The 20,430-nt window shown below is 40.9% G+C and overlaps 1 protein-coding gene across 1 annotated transcript; it reads right to left on the minus strand.

Moving 5' to 3' along the window:
- Window positions 1–201: 201 nt before the first annotated feature.
- On the minus strand, window positions 202–16,679 carry LOC101845102. Its single transcript, XM_005100079.3, has 3 exons — window positions 16,359–16,679; window positions 2,918–3,395; window positions 202–967 (listed from the first exon to the last, which is right to left on the minus strand). The coding sequence occupies exons 2-3, from the start codon at window positions 3,233–3,235 to the stop codon at window positions 581–583; spliced, it is 705 nt and encodes a 234-aa protein (XP_005100136.1). The 5' UTR covers window positions 3,236–3,395; window positions 16,359–16,679; the 3' UTR covers window positions 202–580.
- Window positions 16,680–20,430: the final 3,751 nt, after the last annotated feature.

Below are 20,430 nucleotides of genomic sequence, written 5' to 3' on the forward strand. Positions count from 1 at the left end.
TAAACTGACTTTATTTCAGTGTGTATTTCTATAGGTTTGAGACCTTTTGCGGTCAGAAACCGAATGAGAGACTTCACTTCTACCCTTGACCAATTTTCCAAGGGGGTAGCCATCTTTGGAGAACTGCTGTGTTCGTTTGGTTTGTGCGATGCTCATGGTGCTCAATCGGGAAACTCCTAAATGATTGTTTTACAAATATGCAATGCAATGGATGTGCTGCCAGCAAGAGAAAAAATCAATCATATGTTTTATTCTACAGAAATATGTTTCAGGCCTCAGTAAAGCTGCGCTTACTTTGGACATCCATTTCTCGAGCAGTATTTCATGTTTTCTGACTTTCCATCTAGTTTGATCTCATCAAAAGTAGATGTTCTGGATGAGGCCTCAAATAAAAAATATGATAAAAGGAGGAGCATTCAATCTCTCCTCTAGCATGGATCACTATTTCTGTATACGGTACGGAACCGTATTACTTCATTTTGACATAATGGGTAAAAAATTTTCAGAACAAAATTCTGTTCTCATCTGCTTGCTCTATTTTTTTCACCTTTTATCTTCATCCATTCCCAAAGCACAAAAACTACTGACTAGGCGGACAACCAGGAGGTGTTTTTACTAGCCACCAATTATCCCTGTACAGATATTTCAACATCTCTAGATCATCATGGGGGATGGGCATATCTTTGCCGTGAAACTTTATCTTTGGCAAGGGAAGGGCTAGGAGTCTCCTTGGGAAAGAAACTGGCTGGTCCTGAAAGAACCAGAGGAAGCGGTGCTCCCAACCGTCATGTAACACCTCTTCCCACACGGTGGAGTAGAACACGTTGATGACCACCTCGGCTGAGCCATCCACAATTGAGTACTCTCCATGACGATAGTCATAAACAATCGGCAAGTTGCGAGACTGGAAGGCTTTATGTAAGTTATGCCATCCAGGTCTCTGAATCTGTTCTCTCATCACACATACCTAAGGATAAAGAAAAGAGTGAGTTTAGTTTCAGTGAGGGTGTTACAGCACTTGCAACACAAATAGGTTATACAATTGCTGAAGATTAGCGGTGTACAAGCGAGTAACAAACAAAGAAAAGAAGGAGGAGAGATTATAGGGAGGGTAAAAGCTAGATGGAAAAGAAGGAACAAACCACTTCAGAGCGCCTGCCAAAAACCCCCAAAAAGAGAGAAGTATGCCATTACAAACAAAGTAAGTCAAAATAAAAGAACAGTCTTAATTTTTTATGACAGCCATCCATTGTTGGAAAGAAAAGAAATGGTTTTATACAGGTGCATGTCGTTTACTCTAGGACAGGTGGCCACTAGAGCAGATTGGACTTAACATGTACTGCTGAGCAGGTTGGAAGCTAGCTCTCAGTCAACACATTGAGTCGCATTACTATCCGTTTAGCATTTATACAATGCACAGCTCAAAGTAACTGACAAATGTATCAAGTGCTTTCCAGAAACCCTTTAACTGCAAGGGAAAATAACAATACAGTAGCAAAGAACAAGACTGGCAAATTACAATGCAGCAGCTAAGAACAAGATTGGCAATGTTCTGCTGCCATGAAAGGCTACACAAAAGTAAAAGACGCACTCAAGTTTCTTTGTCACATAAAACTCACCATTATCAACAGAATAAGATAGGTTATTGTTCAAAAGTCTGTTCATCTGTAACATTTTGGAATTTACAACTGTCTAATAGCCAACTTTTGAACACGACTGATCTTGACTTGCAAAATTCTTCAGATATGTGTACAAACAGGTGAAAAATGATCAAAGTCTGGACTTCAAAATCTTGAGTCTATCTTGACTTTGATATTCACCATCATGGAGTGTTAGATCTAGATCAAAATCAGACATTGATGATCATTGTTTGACAATCATCTATCTGCTTGCAGGGTCTCAAAAAAACTTTTATGTGACGCATCCCAATGTTTCGGTCCACTAGGTACATCGAGCTGAATAGCAAAAATTGCCAAAAACACTTGTTGGGTCTTTTTTTCTGTGATGGGGGTATTTGTCAATCTTTGATTGCAAATATCTCAGTATTTTGCCTCGGACAGCAGTGAAGCATTCCAAAATTGAATTGTGCATCATTTCTTTAAATATTATTGTATTCATTAATTTGATATTGGTGTCACATGAAGAGTAATTATGAAATGTGTACCTAGTGGACCAAACCGTCGGGACTCGTCACATATGCATAGCATCGTGGTGAAATCAAGTGCTTGTCAAAATAATGAAAGGAAAGAAAGTCGAATTTCTCCATCCATTGGGCAATTTTTATCAAACTTTTTTGATTAAAAAAAAACTCAACACCTTTTAAATCCATTTAGAATACATTTCTGTGTGGATTTTACAGAAAACATTGAAAATAACCACATATAACCAAACCTTGATAGCCATTTTCTCGATTTCCCAATTATAGACAAACTCCTGATTTCACCGTGTTGTGACACAGATCGTCTTGGTATTTCCCTGTCCCTGTCACCCATAGGATAAAATTCTCAAAGTAAATTGTTCTTGGTCTACACTTGCCTCTTTTGTCTTCTACTTTTTCTCCAGCGAGAGAGAGATGTTCATGGCCTTTTATGTCTAACAAAGTGTCCCAGAAACAGAATTTGTCTCTTTTGGATTTGTTTTATTGCTGAGTGGTCCACTTAAGCCTCTTTCAGTGCTACCTCATTTGGTTTCTCTGACATTGACAGGAAATAATGACCAGAAGAAAGTCTTGTGTCATCATTTCAATATTTCCATTAGCTGGGCTGACATTTACATGTTATCATTGTATCCACTTTAAAACCTGTTGCAGTCCTTATAGTGTATAACACAGCTTATGCAATCAAAATAAAAGTTTTGCTTCAAATACAACAAAAGAAGTGAATTTTTTGGGGCGGAAGGGGGGAATGAATCAACTTACATCAACATTGTTGTCCCAGGGCAAGATCTCTCCATTCCTCAGTGCACCCCACAGTGTTCCATAGCACAGGGCATGCGACACATTCAACTGTGTCAGCACATCTGAGGCAGTGAATGCCAGCTTCGCCATTGCATCAAGCATATCTTTTGGGCGTGAACAGGGAGCTGGGAAATCATACCAGTTTTGATGGTGCATAAAGCGATCATTCATGATCGTGAACATCATGTAGAAGCTGATGATGAAGGCTATGAAGAGACTGAAGACTATGCTCCAAGGCACCCTTGGTGCAAAACGTCTCAGGAACTCCAACATCCTCATGACTAAGCTTGGTCAGCTTCATTAAATATATCTATATTTAATCCTTACTACATGCAAGGGTTTTCAACATCTTTTGTTTGATGTTGGATATGGTGTCAAATGAAAAGTTTTCGATGTTTTCATAGCTTTCTTGTAGCATTTGATGTTGGTCAGCAGTTATCTGGAAAACAGAAATCATTATCATTAAAGAAAATAATTAGGCTCATCATCACATGTGGTAAACAATAAATGCTTATTTTAGCTGACAAATCTGCTTAACCAGTAGCATCTGCATGTCACTAAAGTATAAATGAAATATGGTCAAACTAGCATTGGCTGTTTCCGGGACTATAAGCATTTTTAAAAAGACAAGTGCTTGACACGGAGACACAATTTGACACAAAAATTCTCACAACCAAGGTCAAAGCATGCACTTAAAACATGCTGTAGCCCATGTATTTAAATGGTGAAAAGCATTGATGTTCTACAGAAATTACAAAAGTTTGCATTACTTGCATCATCAGTGCAGGAATTGAGGTAAGAGCTTTACAATTATCATTGATTGGTCTGAAGCCCTGTTCTCTAGTAGCTTTTTCTGGTGACAGTTTTTGTCCGCTAAAAGTTTGCTGGCTGTTTTTGGAAACTACTGATTTTTAATTCTTCCTCAACCCATTCTCATTAGACCTGAAAGCCATCAGCAGTTATAAATCACTCAATGTTGTGCGTTTCAAGAAGTTGCCTAGTTAGACAAACAAACAGAGATAGCCATCTACATTATAATTGCAGGGCCCGCAACATTTATTAAAGCTTCCATTTGCTTGGATGCCATTTAAAAATACTCAAAATAGACGTCTCTATCTTTTAAAATTTTCAACTAAAGATATGCTCCATATTCTTCTTATTCTGAATAATATATGGAATCAATAATGCCATCTTTGTTAGATGCCAACTTGGTATTTAATTAATGCTAAACACAGTTGCAAATCATCCATTGTACTTTGTTCAATAATAAGAAAAGCAAACAGCTTTTTGAAGCCATTACTAAACAGCAAAGCAACACACACATGGTGCACTTATTCTTAAATACATTGCCAACACTGCTCTTAAAACACATAACAAGAGAACAGAAAGCATGCACAGCTTTTAAGCTTTAGGAAACCACTGAGTGTTCTGCTATATGAGAACAGGGCTAAAGACACTTTTCCTTTATCCCCCACTCTTAGAAACCTCAGCTACCGCCTGGGGAAAATCTGAAAACTTTCTAACCTACTGAACTGTACCGTGTTGGTTGAGATAAACCTTGCCAATAGTTTTTGTTCTATTGTAAGTGCTTCAAAGTTGAAACATCTCAAAATACTCAATTTTGAAAAAAAAAATCACTCCCTATTTTAACCATTTTTTTCAGTTTTTCTTTCTAGAAACCTCTTAATCTTAACTCACTCGAGCCTATTTCCGTGTATTTACAGGACGTCCCGCCGGCCCAGTGGCTTATTCCCGTGTATTTATGGGACGCTCCATCGGCCCAGTGGCCTATTCCTGTGTATTTACGGTAAGCGCTTTATGGATCCATTTCTGCAGTGTTTTTCAGCTACAAGCTACGGGAAGCGGTGAGCCAACAGTTGGCCCCCTTGTTTCATTCCATAAAAAATTTAGTGAAGTAATGTGAGATATTTTTTTAGCTGAAACGAACTAAGCCAGTCATCCCTTCATTGCGACAGATGATTTTATTTTTTAAAATGTGCGTAATCCTGAGACATTGCGATTTAAAAATATTGATAAAATAAAAACTATTCGAACAAATTAAATGCAGTTTTCTTTTTCTGTGAGAAATTTTATTCCTCTCTTTTGTTGCATTAAAAAAATTATGAGAGATTTCACAGTTTTGTTGTTGTTGTGGTTAATGATTCAATATACCCCAAAACTGTCAGGCTGCAATGGTTGAGGGTTGAAAAATAGCTCAGGCTCAAGAGAGTTTAACTAAACTGATTCTTACACAAAATACAAATACAATTGAGCAACATCCATTTGGAATGAATTAGGAATAGTTAAAAACTTTGACTTTCTGACGGCACTACATTTTTTTATTTGTTATCACTCTTACTCTTACACCTTTGTTGACCTCTAGCTCCAAATTGACTTTGCCAAAATAAGGGCCCTCTTGTCAGGTACACACACATACATACATATTTTAATTATCATTGCAAAAACACCACCAAAGCAACATATCAGAGCAGTGAGATAAAAACACTAAAACCTAAAAACTTTGGGTTTATAAATAAGCAAAAAAAAAAAGAGAATGACTACAAGAAAATCAAAAAGCTAATTAACTGAGACTAGTTTTGAGAATCATTTCAACAAATTCTCACCTGCAATATAATATATGTCTAACAATATATGCCAACTATCTATGATCGAGCAAATGTAAGGTGTCCAAAAGAAAAAAGTATCTTGTGGCAGGCACCAAAACTGAGCCGTAAACTTTTTTTTCGGAAATTTCTCACCCCTTTTTAACTTCACTGGTTTCCACAGGGTCTTCATTTTTGCCAACATCAAACTTCCTGTGTAGGCACGTTGTGCTAGGTGGTGTGTTGGTAATCGCATGAGATGTTTGAACCATTTGATTCTTTGGTGTTGGATGTGATGCATAACATCATTTGTGCCCACTATTTCTCTGATTACTGTGTTTCAAATTTTGTCTCGCCTGGTCTTGTTCACAGCTTTTCAAAGGCATCGCATTTGACATGTTGTAATTCTTTTTTCTTATGTCTTGTTCGTGGTCCATGTTTGGCATTGATAGGTGAGTGTTGGGATGAATATGGCGTTGATCATTTTGAGTTTTGTTGTCATGGGGATGTTAGGATGTTTCAGATTAAAGATGTTTCAGTAGTGGAGTAATCTGGTAACTAACATTATTGGCCTTTTGTACTTGTGTTACAATTTCTCTGTTCAGTCGCCTATCCTCTGTGAATATACTTTCGACGGATTTAAATTCTTGGACCTGTCTGAGGTTGTTGTTGTTGATGTGTATCCTGAGTGGTCCTGGCTTTCTGCTTACTTTCATTGTCTCTGTTTTGTTGATGTTGATTTCATGTCATAGTTGTTACATTCTTCATTTAAATCTAATCTGGAGGTGTGGTGTTGGAGACTTTGTTCATCTTTAATTTTTGTGTGCCAGGCTTTGGTCATCAGCGAAGAGTAATTCATTTAGGGCGTCTGGTTCTGAGTTGGCCTCTTTTGTAATTCTATCCATATATATATATGATAAATAGTAGTGGTGATAGGACACAACCTTGTCATACTCTGGATTTTATCTTGAACCATTCTGTGAATCCTTCCGACGTTCTTACAGTACTTATGCTGTTCTCGTAAATGGCACGGATGTTATCTAGAAGTTGGCCTTTTAGAGGGTTGGGACACATGAGCAAAGTTATTAACACAGAAAATTTTAGAATAGAAGTACATAGTTTTCCCATCTTTAGTATTGAATATTCGTTTGAAAGGCTGCTTCAACTCAATCTTGAAATTCACACAGTTACTCCACATCTCATCTCAATATTCCCGCAAAGTTACATAAAAGCGTAGGGCCCTAATGATAAAATCTAAGCTATATAGTTTATACTATTTAGTCTTTTGCATTTGTTTGAAGTTACAAGTAACTTAGAAATGAGCTCTTAGGCTAAACATGATGGACCTAGAGGAGTCAACCTCGATAAAAAATCCAGACACAAATTGTGTGCCCAGGAGTGCTGGACAGGCTTGACTCGAGAGGATCTAGGGTCACAGGACACAACAGAGTCTGGCAACCAAATTTTCAAAATAACGGTCAAGGTGGAAGAGAGAGACACCCTACAGCAGCTCACAGTAATATGGGAATGAGTTAGGGGAATGGCAGTAAATTCTGCAGAAGAAACCTTCATGGTCCAATGGAGAGAAAAGTGGTTCCATTATATATAAATGCTCTGTGGAGTGCACAGAGCTAGATGAGGCACCTAGAACATTTGTGTCATCCACTGTATCTGTCCCCATCTCCAACTGTCTTGCCTTTGTCTTGCCATTATATACAGGTAGTCTCGGACGAGAGAGTGAGGCTGATGATGCCGCCCAACTCTTCCAGACTTTACTTTAAACAAAACCATCATGCTTGTCAAAGTGTTTCACCCATCTTTCGAGTATCTTCTCAGACTTCTCTTTATCTTTGATCAGCGTTGATTCATCTGCACGGAGCAGTGGAGATGGGCCCTTGATGATAAGGCCATAAACTTCTTGCAAGCTATTATAGAAGTTTTTCATATCATTCTTTTCTTCAAAGCCCTGAATCTCATTAGCTTTGTTATAATTCAGTGAGGAGTCTTGCACCTGGTACAGTTTTTGCTCAATGTTTCTCAGCATGTCGTTCTTTGCTGTTCAGTGTAGGATGCCGTTGTACACTTTGTAAACGACATCTTTCCTCTAATAGCAGCTGGATTTATGTATGTATGTAGTATAGGGTTTTACTGCGCTTGCAACTGCTAAGGTCATATGAGCGCGCGAAACACAAGTTGTTTACTTTCGCAAAAGTTCACAGCACGATTGGTTAACTAATTGACTTGAAAATGCTAAAATGTTAAAATATTAAAATTCAGTGTAAATATGTGATTTAAAACAACTCTTATAGGTAACAATAAAAATTTTAAATAGTACGTTTTCATTTTTCATTTTACAACTTGTCATGCCTTTATAAAATTCAAAATTCTGCTGGGAACAACGACGGAAAAAATATCTTGCAATTTCTAGCATTTATAATATTTCCTTCGGATCTCTCCAAAGTCTAGATATTCGGTTAAGATGTGTCTAATGGTAAAATCTGTGTCGCATCTGACACAGAACGGCTTCTCATCTCCCTGTAGGAGGTATTTGTGGGTCAGGGCCGTGTGTCCGATGCGCAATCGAGTAAAAATGACTTCGTCTCTTCTGGAGAGGTCCGAAGGATTTCGCTGTTCTAGCTTAGGTTTTATTTCATATAGTTTATTATTTTTCTGGTTTTCCCAGTGGCTCTCCCACAGACTGGAGGTGTACTTTTTGACTTTATTTCTGAAGTCAGTCTGTGGGAGAGTGTTTGTCGTTGATCCCAGCAGAAGGGATGAAGCTTTCTTCGCCAGGTCGTCTACCTGCTCGTTTTCTCGGATGTCCACATGGCTGGGTATCCAAGCGAACATGATGTTTTTTCCTGTTTCGGATAGTGTATGAATTTTCTGTTGTAGCCTAACTATTTTTGGGAGTAAGAGTGTGTAGTTTGCGAGTGAGGTGATGCAAGACAGAAAGTCAGAAAGGATACGGAAAGATTTGTTAGGAGAATTTTCTACAGAGTCCAGTGCCATGTCAATGGCAGTGGCCTCCGCAGTGAAAATGGAGGCTTCAGGATGGAGTCTCCTCTGGTGTGTATTGTTGAGAGATAGGGCTGCGGCGCCCACTTCATTGTCTTTTTTGGAGTCGTCCGTGAAGATGAGCTCCGCACCGGGGTACTTATCTATTAGTTTTTTGTATTCTGCTTAAAAAGTTTTGGTGTTTGTGCTTTCTTTGTTGTGTGTGGTCAGCTGTAAGTCTACTTTTGCCTTAGTGAGGTGCCACGGAGGGAGGTCGGGGAAAAGAATTTGTTGGGTGTCTTGTTTGGAAAAGTGTAAGTTCTTGAGGTCCTCAAGGATTCTGAGGCCGAAGGGTTTGATGAGTTTTTCGTTGCTTAGAAATTTGTTTATGGTTTCTGGGTTTGTTTTAAAAATGCTGTTGTGCCCTGGATTTTCCGGTGTTGAGCTCTGTTTAACTGCGTATTGTAGTGAGAGTTGTGTGCGTCTGAGTGAGAGTGGTGGTATGTTGGCCTCGGCCTGGAGGCTCTCCACCTGAGAAGTGCGGAAAGCCCCCAGAGCGAGGCGGAGTCCTTGGTTTTGTATTGGATCTAGTATTTTTAAGACATGTGGTTTTGCCGATCCGTAAACTTGACAGCCGTAGTCAAGCCTGGATCGGACAAGGGAGATGTACAAGTGGAGAAGGTGTTTTGAGTCCCCGCCCCATTCCAGATGCGATAGAATTTTCAAAGCGTTTAACGTTTTCTGGCACCTCACACGAAGGTCTTTGATGTGTGGTATGAATGTGAGTTTTTTGTTGAAAATGACGCCGAGGAAACGAGCTTGGTCCTGGACGGGAATCCTTTCCCTGTATAGTGTCAAATCCGGCTGCAGCACACGTCTGCCTGTTCGGCAAAAGTGTACTGCAACCGTCTTTGACTGGGAGAACTTGAAACCGTTATTGTTTGCCCATGTTTAGAGTTTGTGCAGCTGCGTTTGCAGCTGCCTTTCCATAGATCTCAAATGAGGATTTTTTGAACAGCAGCATATAAAAAAGTCGTCAACGTATAACGAGCTGTCTATGCTGTTTTGGAGGGTTTTCACTTTGGAATTTATTTTAATTTCAAATAGGAGAGGAGAAAGGATGCTCCCCTGGGGGACTCCTTCCTCCTGTTGGTGGGGGTCTGAAAGGGAGGATCTGACACGAACCTGGAAGGAACGGTTCTTCAGGAAGTTGCCAATGAAGGCAGGGAGGTGACCGCGTATGCCAAGTGCGTGCAGGTCTCGAAGAATGCCGTACTTCCAGGTTGTGTCGAAGGCTTTTTCTAGGTAAAAAAAGATGGCGATCATGTGGCCTCTTTCAGCGAACGTCTCGCGTATAAAGGTCTCCAGGCGGACCAGGTGATCCAGAGTGGATCGAGTTTTCCTGAATCCGCACTGGAGACCGCTCAGCGAGCCCGTCGTTTCCAGAAACCACATGAGTCGCCTGTGAATCCTTTTTTCAATTAGTTTGCAGAGACAGCTCGTTAGTGCTATTGGTCTGTAATTGGATGCGTGTGTGTGGTCCTTGTTTGGTTTGGGTATTGGAATGACAGTGGTGAGACGCCAAGACTCCGGAAAGGAGTGCGACTGCCACATGTCGTTGTATATATGTATAGTAGGAGTGTGAGTGTTTCTGAGGGTAAGTGCCTAATGATTTGGTTGTGGATGTCATCCGGTCCCGGGGCTGTATCGCCCAGGTCCGAGAAGCACGATGTTAGTTCGTCTATTGTGAAGTCTGCGTTGTAGGTTTCAGTGTTGTTTGAGTGGAAGTTTAAGTGTTGTTTTTCTCTGTTAGTTTTGATGTTTTGAAAAGTGGTGTTGTAGTTTGCTTGGGATGAGTTTTTGGCGAGAGATGTAGCTATTGTGTTTGCGATGTCTACTTGTGTTTCAGCTGTTGTTCCATCCAGCCTCTGGACGTGCCGAATGGTGTCTGTGCGTCTACCTAAGAATTTTTTAGCAATTTTGAAAACTTGGTTGAGTGGTGTCTGGCTGTTGATTTAGGAGATGTATTTTTGGAATGATTGTCTTTTGCTCTCCCTGAGGCATCTACGTGCCACAGCTCGAGCCTTTAAATAATTTATCTTGTTTTCTATGGTGGTGTTGTTGACGGCTTTTCGATACGCTGCCTTCTTTTTCTTTACTGTGTCCTCACATTCCAAAGAGAACCAGATCTTGTTCCTCCGGGGTTCTGTTTTTGTTTTTGGTATGTGTTTGTGGCATATTTCTAAAAGCTTTTCGTGGAATTTATTGTAGTTGTGGTCGAAATTGGGATTAAGAATCTGGGAACATTGATTGGCAAACCTGTCCCAGTCTGCTTTTTTGAAGTTGAAGCGTTCTGGGATCGGGTCTTTTTGGAGGCTATTGTTTTTGAGGAGAATTGGGAAATGGTCCGTACGGTCATCCAGCACAGACCACTCAAGATCTGGGACTAGGTCAGGGGTACAAAAGGTGAGGTCAAGGGATGAAGTGCCATAGGTGGCTCTGTTTCTGTAAGTTGGGGATTTATCATTTAAGAGACAGATGTTATTTTGAAATAAAAAGTTTTCTATTATTTTCCTTTTTGGTCTATAGGTTTGTCTCCCCAAAGGGGGCTGTGGGCATTGAAATCACCTAGCAAAATAAAGGGTTTTGGAAGCTGAGCCTTTAAGTCATTTAGTTGGGTTATTTTGAGGGGGTAATTTGGTGGGATATAAACTGAGCAGATTGTGATTGGTCTGTGCAGGGTGACCCGTACGGCAATAGCCTGGAGGGTCGTCTTAAGATGTACTTGTCTGTGGAGAGTGTGGTTGTCAGTGTAGATGGTGGTACCACCGGAAGCAATCTGGTTCTCTGTGTGAATGTGATGGTACGCAGTAAATCCTCTTAAGTCTATGGTGGAAGCCGGGGCGAATTTTGTTTCTTGAATACAGGCCACCCGTGGGCACAGTGTGTCCTGTAAATGTTGCAATTCTGCAATGGAAGGTCGGATTCATTATGAATTTTTACTTTTTAATTTGGAGCTCAAAGGCCCTGGCTTCCAAGAAACACTCTGACTCCTCCTTGCGGGGGAGGCAGAGTGTTTTCTAGGTTGCCGTCCTGGATTGGACGGCGGTCTAGTGGGGGATTTGGAGGAGTGACAGACTCCATCCTTCCCGGGGTCAGGCCGGGGAGGGGGGTCGGAGATGTCTTCCTCCATAGGCAGGGGTTTGTCTGCTGGAGGGGTAGGGGGAGGTGGAGCAGACCGAGGGGGCTGGGAAGGGGGGGGGGGGGTAGGGGGCTGGGGGGAGGGGAGAAGGCCCACCTCACGCTCCATCAGAGGAATGGGCTGTGAGGTGGAAAAAGAAGGAGAAGAAGAAGAAGGGATAGAAGAGGGGTGAGGGGGAGAAGAGGGGGCGGAGGAAGAGTCCTCCCCGTCCTCCCCTAGAACCCCATAGCGGTTAGAAAGTGGCACCTCAAGGGGGGTTGCCACAGGGATAGAAGCGGGCTTTTTGTACTTAGGCACAGAGATTTGCCTGTTGACCGCGGGCTTTGGGAGGTCGGCAGTAGAATTACTTGCCGACCTTGTGACCAACTGGGCTGCCTTTGAATACGACCGGCCAATGACTGGGGTTGTGATTGGCGGGCAGACAACCTTACGGGCCTCCTGGAAGGAGCAGCCATTTCGCGCCTTGTATTCTTGGATGGCGCGTTCTTGGAGCCAAGTCGGGCACTCCTTGCTGAAAGCTGTGTGCTGGCCGTGGCAATTGGGGCAACAAGGACTAGCCTTGCATTCCTTCTCAGGATGCCCGGTCTTGCCACAACGAGGAAACACGGCTGCGTGACAGCACCGTGACTGGCTATGGCCGAACTTCTGACACTTGAAACAGCGCAGAGGGTTCGGCACATAGGGTCGTACGTCGAGTATCAAGTAAGATGCCCGAACGGTGGCTGGAGGGCGACACGATTCGAAAGTGAGGACAATCGTGTTCATTTCAATAGTAGTCTCCCCCCGCCGAAGAGTAATCCGGCGAGCTTCGACCACTCCCTCACAGTGCTCCACAATCTCTTCCATGGAGCAGCCTTTCAGCTCATGGCTGCGGACCACGCCCTTCGAGCGGTTAAACTTCTGGTAGTGCTCGGACTTAAAGGGAATACCGCCGAAGGTCGTGGTATCCAGGAGTTTGGTCACTTCGTTCTCGGTTGCGCACTTGACAAGGAGTGCACCACAGGAAAGTTTCTGTACACATGTGGGAATGTATCCCAGAACTTTCCGTAGTGCATCTCCTGTCTTAAAGATGTTGAGATCGGTAATTCTTTTCTGTGCGTCTTTTGCACTGGAGATGGCCACGAACGGTTGCCTCAGAAGCTCCTTAGGAGGAGGGAGGAAGGAGGCATCGGTAAAGGTCCTTTTACCGTTTTTTGAACTTTTGCTCGGCTCGGCGGCCGCTTCCGCGAGCCGAGACTTCTTCATGTTGGGAGCTGGGAAAGGGTCTTTAGGGTTTTTAGTATCCATGAGAGTTTTCTAATTGATTCGACTCCGGGGCTCCCCGCCCGCCACGGAGCCCAACAAGGGGACACATTGCTCGGATGACCAGAGCTGTGCCAGGGCTACCCTGGAGCTATACTCTCAACGAGAAAGTACAAGACCCTCCCGTCAAGATTGACCCAGGGCTTGATGGGGTTTCAGCTCTCAACCGATTGAGTGGCATGGGCCGTGCCACCCTCCCGTCTAAGAGGAAAACCTGGGCCAAAGAGGTGTGTTGGCGAGGGACAGTCAGTGGACTGATCTCACCTCAACCACCAGGTACCCGGTTTCCCTCCGCACGGGTCGCACCTCACGGTCAACGAGGCGCCAACTCTGTAGGATGGGTGACCTCTCTTTTTGCTGCACATGAGGTCAGCGGTGGTAGGAAAGATAAAAGAAGAAAGAAAGAAGGAAGGAGAAGAGGAAGATACACTAAAGTAGGTGTCGCATCCGGATCTCAGAGGATTGGGGTCCGTGTGCGACACCTCGCCTTTGAAGGGGTTGCATCTTCTGCAGACGAAGCAGTGGGTCTATTTATATCCCCATGACCCACTGGGGGTGCAGCTGGATTTCCGTGCTGTTCTCATCAAACCAGTTTTCGAGCCTGAACTTGAACAAGAATGTTGTTGTGGTTCCCAGACACTCAATGAATATGCTGTGATTCATATTACAAGGTGCGATCCATGTTGCTTTCGGCTGGCCACATGATCAGGGCGGCAGGCATTAGTCAAACTAATTTCACACCTATCTGGCTTCTGGCTACCCAGAAATGTTTCCCTGGTGGCTTGCTACTCGAGCACTTTCACTCGTGAGATTTCACACCCACACCACTCTGACCATCTGCATCGCTCAGGGCTCACATAGATGGGGTGAATCTGCCCCTAAATTGCACCCATTTTCCCATTCCTCGTCCAGTGGCATGGCGTTAAGTTTAGAGCCGGTGGAACCAAACTTGCGAGTTTTGTTTCAAATCAGGGACTGAGGGGGCAAAACAATTTCCGTGTTAGACAGGTAAAACCCTCGAGAGGGAGCTGATTTTTCTTTCCGTTTCCACGTTGGACAGTTTTCGGTTTTATATAGGTAATTAAAGAGGAATATATCAAGGGGGGTCGGGGAGATTCCGTTAAGACTGGTTTCTGTTTTACAGGTTCCGATAAGACAGGTTCGATTGTGTATAGGTTTGCAAGCTTTGATCCTAAGAGAACCAAACTCTGCAAGACATTTATGTGCACTTTACTCTCTTATTGATAAAAAGTGGGGTATGATTTTGATATAAATAAAAGTAACATTCTATAGAAAGTGGAACTGTTTAGCAGGGCCTAAGTAATTTATGTTTAACTATTAAATTTAGCTGTACCTAGGCTACATATTCAGGAAAAAAATCCCTCTAGCCTTCATACAAGTAAGTTAAGTGTCAGATATGATGCTACAGTTTCGAGAAAAATATCAACTGAAAAGACAAAAAAGTAAATGGAGAATATATCTGTTATTGACATCTCAAAATTCAAATCAGTGCAGACTATGTAGCATGTCAGTGTCACACATTTTGAGTTTTGAGTTGTAGGCCTAGAAATCTAGTACAGGAGGCCTAAATTGTATTGGAATCAAGGAAGTTATTTATACATTATTTTTTTTAACAAAGTGGCTTGCTGTACTTCAGTATTGACAGTTTGGCTAACTTGCCAGTCTAGCTGTACTAAGGTTAGGGCTAGGCCTTTTTGACCGAAACTTGTTGAGTACAGCCTTTTGGCTATTCTCACCGCGTGTGCCTTCATCGTGATAGGCCAACCAGAGTAGCCTTCACCGTGAACAAACGTTCCAGCACTCTTGTGTTGAAAGCGTGCAATTTTGTCTGTGGGCAGTGAGAGACAAAGAGAGAGAAGGGGAGAGAGAAAGAAAAGAGAGAGAGAGAGAGAGAGAGAGAGAGAGAGAGAGAGGGGGGGAGAGAGAGAGAGAGAGAGAGAGAGAGAGAGAGAGAGAGAGAGAGAGAGAGAGAGAGAGAAAGGGGTGGGGTGGGGGGAGTAACCTAGCGCAAGAACTTCCGGGCAAAACAAAATGGCAACCCGCGTAGTTCGGCTCGATTCAAAAAGTTAAATAGCCGTAGCATCTTTGTAGACGGCCAAATTAATTTACTTTTAGCGTTTTAACATTATTTTATATTTTTGTTTTTGTTAATTTGATCGTCCACACCAATAGACAGTATTCAGAGAGTGCGAGAGAGAGAGAGAGAAAAGGAATAGATTTTGCGAGAACTTCCGGGCAAAACAAAATGGCGACCTGCGTAGTTCAGCTCGATTCATAAAGTGAAAAAGCCACTTCCGTTGAGTACGCAGGTTTCATTAGATCTAGATCTAGATCTAGTAGTAGGCCTAATTATTCAGGTTTAAAATTATACCATGTCAGTACTTAAGGCTATAAATCTAGATCTAGATTAGATCTCTAAAAAAATCCACAACAAAATAACAAATTGGGCAATTGTTTACTTTCTCGCGTTTAATTCCGGCCATGTCTAGATCTAGACGAAACTCCCCCAACTAGATATATTGAAAACTTTGCGCTTGAGTTAAGATTACGTAAACCGCGGCAATTTCATAATTTGTCTAGATTTACATGGATCAAGTAACATATCTAGGCGACTATACTGGCTTTTTAGACCTTCCGTACTGATTTTGATGGCTATTGAGTTATTGAAATTCATAGAATTCAGAGTGGTCGCTCGTTACGGAAGTCCTCCTCTGGAATTAAATGCGAGAAAGACTAAAAGAATCTGGGTCCCGTCTGTTGGCATCATCCACACTGAGTACTGAATATCGATACTGATTTAATATTTAAATATTCGGTATCGATGTTTTATCAGTAGATCTAACCAAATGTTGCCTACAAAATGAGCCGTAAAATTTCACTAGTTTTTTTTAACAAGGCAAGGGGGGTTTCAGGAAGCCCCCTTTCTAAACAAAAACATGGAGGGGGTTTCTGGGGGGCATGCCCCCCCCCCCCCCCCGATATAATTTTGACCATAATTTGATGTTTTGCAAATACTTAGAATCAAAATTAATCGTCGTTGTGGGGGGGGGGGGGGGGGGGGGTCAAAACTAGAATCTAGATCTAGTATCATGATAGTATCTCCAAACGGGACCTAGAAATCTAGCAGATTCTTAAGTCAAGTTAAGTTGTACGTACCGTTATACACCTTACACTATATGTATAAATCAAATACTGAAGCAAATACTCTTGCAAGTACTAAAGAGAAACTGACAAAAGATAGTAGATCTACACCTCCACAAGCTGAGGCTTAGCTTACGTGGTGTCAAATTGTCAGCGAAGCAGCAGTTCAATGAGCTTTAGAAACAAAAACAAATAGGCCCAAGACTGCCCAAAATCTCTAGAAAAAATTCATTGTTAGAGTTACCTCCCTTACCAGACACCTCGGGTCGGAATCGCTTTTTAATTAAAAAAAATAATTAATTCATTTTAATAGTCTTTTTCCGCATCAATTTTATGATAATAATATGTTACAAATTGTAATCAAAACACTCAACCGTGTTTTCAGATAGTGCTCTTCCCACAGGCAAGCTAATCTATCTATCTATCTATATATATATAGAGAGATGATACATATATATATATACATGTGTATATATATGTATAAATATAAATATAAATATATATATATATATATTATTGGTTGATAGCATGGTTGTGAATAATAATATTGTATTAGAATCTATCATGTACATATAAATGTTACATACATGATATACATTGAAAATTGTAAATTATGCTCTAAACAGGGAAGTTCGGAGACAAAACGTATGACATACAAATGTACATGTAATTACTGAATTGCCGACAAACAGGGGCCCTTTAATTTCTTTGAACCCGCTTTGAACTTTAGCACATTCTCTTGAGTTGGTGCATTTTAACATATTATGCAGGCCATATAGGGCCTATCATTTTCCTTTCAGTCTGAATGATAGTGTCGATAGATTCCACATCGTCTCAAGATAAAATGTCCATGTGCAATGTACAACCCTGTTACGAACATTTTTAGTTTAGTTTTAGTAAGAGTTTTACGGCACTTACAACACAATAAGGTCGTATAAGTATAAGTGCTGAAGAATAGATTATGTGTTACAAGAGAGTAACATACACAAAAAAGATTGAGGGGAGAGAAGGACGACAGATCTTGGATAGGAAAGAAGGAGCAAACCACACCACAGCACCCGCCAACCACCCACCGAACATTTTTCTCTTTGTCTTTAGACGTTGTTTAACAAAAGTACAAATGTATGGGGCCTATATGATAAGTGCGAAGGTTACCAATGTACTAGAGAAACATATAACATAAAGAAAAGAAGGAGGAGAGATAAGGACGACATAGATGTAAGATAGGAATGAAATAAGGAACAAGCTACTCTAAAGCACATGCATGCCAACCCACTATTTGCCTTCATTGATAATTAACAAGAGGATGGAAAACTCCCCAAACAACCAACATTTAAAAGCACCTCAATGAGATTTGAACAACTGAAATCCGCATCGATAGTCATTAATTAAACATGGTGTCAACAGAGACAGAGAGACAGTAATGGAACATCCAGTCTCATGGCTTAGTCATGGATTAAGCTCTGTTTTTTTTTTCTTCTTTTTTTTTTTTAGTAAGTGTTGTACGGCCCTCGCAACTGCATAAGGTCATATATTTTTTAGCTTATATGAGCGCGCAGGACACACTCATCATTTATTACATGTAATAAAGTTTGGTAGGAATTAATTTAAAATTTTGCCCGGGTGGTGAGTGGCGACCGAAGTCTCCTCTTATCGATTTTAGGACCATCAAGTGGGATCTTTTAACGTGCTCAAAGCCCAAAAGACCTCTGAAATGTTTTGCCCTTATCCGAGAAGGCTATAGGAGTTCGATCTCACTTACCCTAAGATCAGGGGTGTGGCTGAAAGACAACAGTAAAAAGGAGCCAGGTGTAGCAGAAGAAAGAATCAGGAGCCCAAAGAAAAAAAAAGTGGAAGTACGACATGATTAGAGAGTAGGGAATGAGGTGAAAGGAGGATTTTTTTGTTTGTTTTTGGTAAGTGTTTTACGGTGCTCGCAACTGCATAAGGTCATATGCACTCTCTGAGAATGGGTTCTCCAAGTACATGTATGTGTTGATTTTTAAATACCCACACCATGTTTCCAGCCAGAAAGGAAGATTTGACTTGTAAACTGGTACCTTCTACGTGTACTATACATGTAATTTATGAAATAAGAACATTTAAACGCTTTAACAGCGGTGCAGGCAGGTTTTCTCATGAGAATTTCAGCCTGTATAAACCCTGATAAAAGACAATTTGGCATCGGGTCAGTAACCCCATCCCATACAAAAAGACTACCACATCAAAAATGTAAAAAGAGAGTGACCAAGAGGTCTGCAATGGAAACTACAGCTTCGCAGCAACGCTTAGGACAGAATTAGGTGAGCAGGATAAGATGGCTTTGGAAAGTAATGCCTGGAGAGACCTCATTTATGGTATGCTCCTCAAGGAGACAAAGACTGATGATGACCACAGAGTGCTATCACAAAGTAAAATCAACGAACCATACTCTAAAACTTGGCTTAGTTAAACAGAAAGCAACCAGTTTGAGTGACAGACACAATTGATGACATCACATATACGAAAACAGACGCTGAACACAGCACAGTGACATGAAACATTGGGCTACACTCACAAACGCCATGATAGACGAGAGAAAAAGTGAACAGTGAAGCAACAAGAGAAGCATAAGCACAAATGCTGTCACCACAGATACAACTACAACTGTCTGTGCAACAGAGAAAGGTAATAAAACATTTTAGGGAAAAAAAAACCCAGTTTATTTTCAGGTAAATGACAGACACCATACCAATCATTCTACTTTGACCCATTGCATGTACAACATTAACATTCATGCTTGCACCACTGGAGAAATTTACACAACAATTTTTGAAAGAACAATTACAGCCAAAAAGCACATACATCAAGTTCTGATTATCAGAACTAGGAACTATTACTTTTAAAAAAGTAACACAGACTTCCAGAAAAAAATAATTAGGTTTTTGAAACAATACTTTGTTTGATGCACCGGAAAAGATCAACTTTCTTTCTTTTAAAAAAATAGGATCTGTGCTAACAGGATAAGGTCAACATAATAATAAAAAAAATTCATCTCAAAGTTTGGATCATAATTTAAAAACATCCCCCCCCCCCCAAATTGATGCTGGATATGACCAGACAATCTAATTTCATTCTTATCCCTTTTGTATTTGGATGATGAAGAGTACATATGTATAGTATATTCAAGAGTAATTTACATAACATTTGACACAATTTGAGCCTGATTTCACTTTTACACCAATGAGGCATACAAAACACGGTACTGAATATGAGCCCCGATACAACAGGGGATAATTCATTTTGGGGTTGATCACACGAATAAAATAGCAATGGCACTGTGGGCGTTTTTAAATGTCTATTTATAACTAAAGTTAGAAGCAAAATAATCCAAATGCACTCTGCAATTATAATATGTGACACATACCACTGCATGACTTTTGACTGGGATGTTATCAGGAGAGCCAGAAAACAAAATATATTTGGATGATTAACATTCAAGAAGCAGCTAAATTACATCCAACATCTAGACAATGATAATGCTGTTGTAGCAATCTTGAAGTGAAAAAAGTTGAGTAATGGGCAACTGTTGAGAAAATCTGCAACCAAGTAAGGGTGAATTTCAAACAGAAAATACTTTCACTAGTCACACTGCTCTTTACTTTTCTCCAGATTATCTTTAAAATATATTTCAAAATCTACTTCTCAAAAATTGCAGTTTGCTACTTCCTGTGAAGCATCATACTAAATAAACAGCATGTGTGCAGTATGCCATGATATGATTGAATCATAAAGCTTTTGTTTCTTTCATATACATAACACCCCCCCCCCGGACCAACTGGTGTCATGCATATTCAGACAAAGCTATGCTTAAGAACAGCAAATAAGACACTATGCACTCGCCATCTGTTCCTTATTACTACAATCACACAATTAATAAGAAGCTGAAGAGGCAAAATGAACTTCAGCATCTTTATCACATTAATACCTGAGTCATAAACTGCATTCGAACACAACAGATACAATAAAAGAGAAAATATAAACTGTACAAGCAATAACAACAGCAAATTCATCAAGAATACATGTAACTTGACTGAATGTGTGGTTCTTGTAAAGAGTGACTGTTTCACCACACAAAATTAGATTCCAAGTACACTGAAACAAAATTTCACCACAAATAACCAGGCGCTATTGTATTTGATCCAACAGATCAAATGTGCAGAAGATAA

This window comes from Aplysia californica, unplaced genomic scaffold (assembly GCF_000002075.1).
Source record: "Aplysia californica isolate F4 #8 unplaced genomic scaffold, AplCal3.0 scaffold00235, whole genome shotgun sequence".
Classification (NCBI taxonomy): Eukaryota; Metazoa; Mollusca; class Gastropoda; order Aplysiida; family Aplysiidae; genus Aplysia; species Aplysia californica.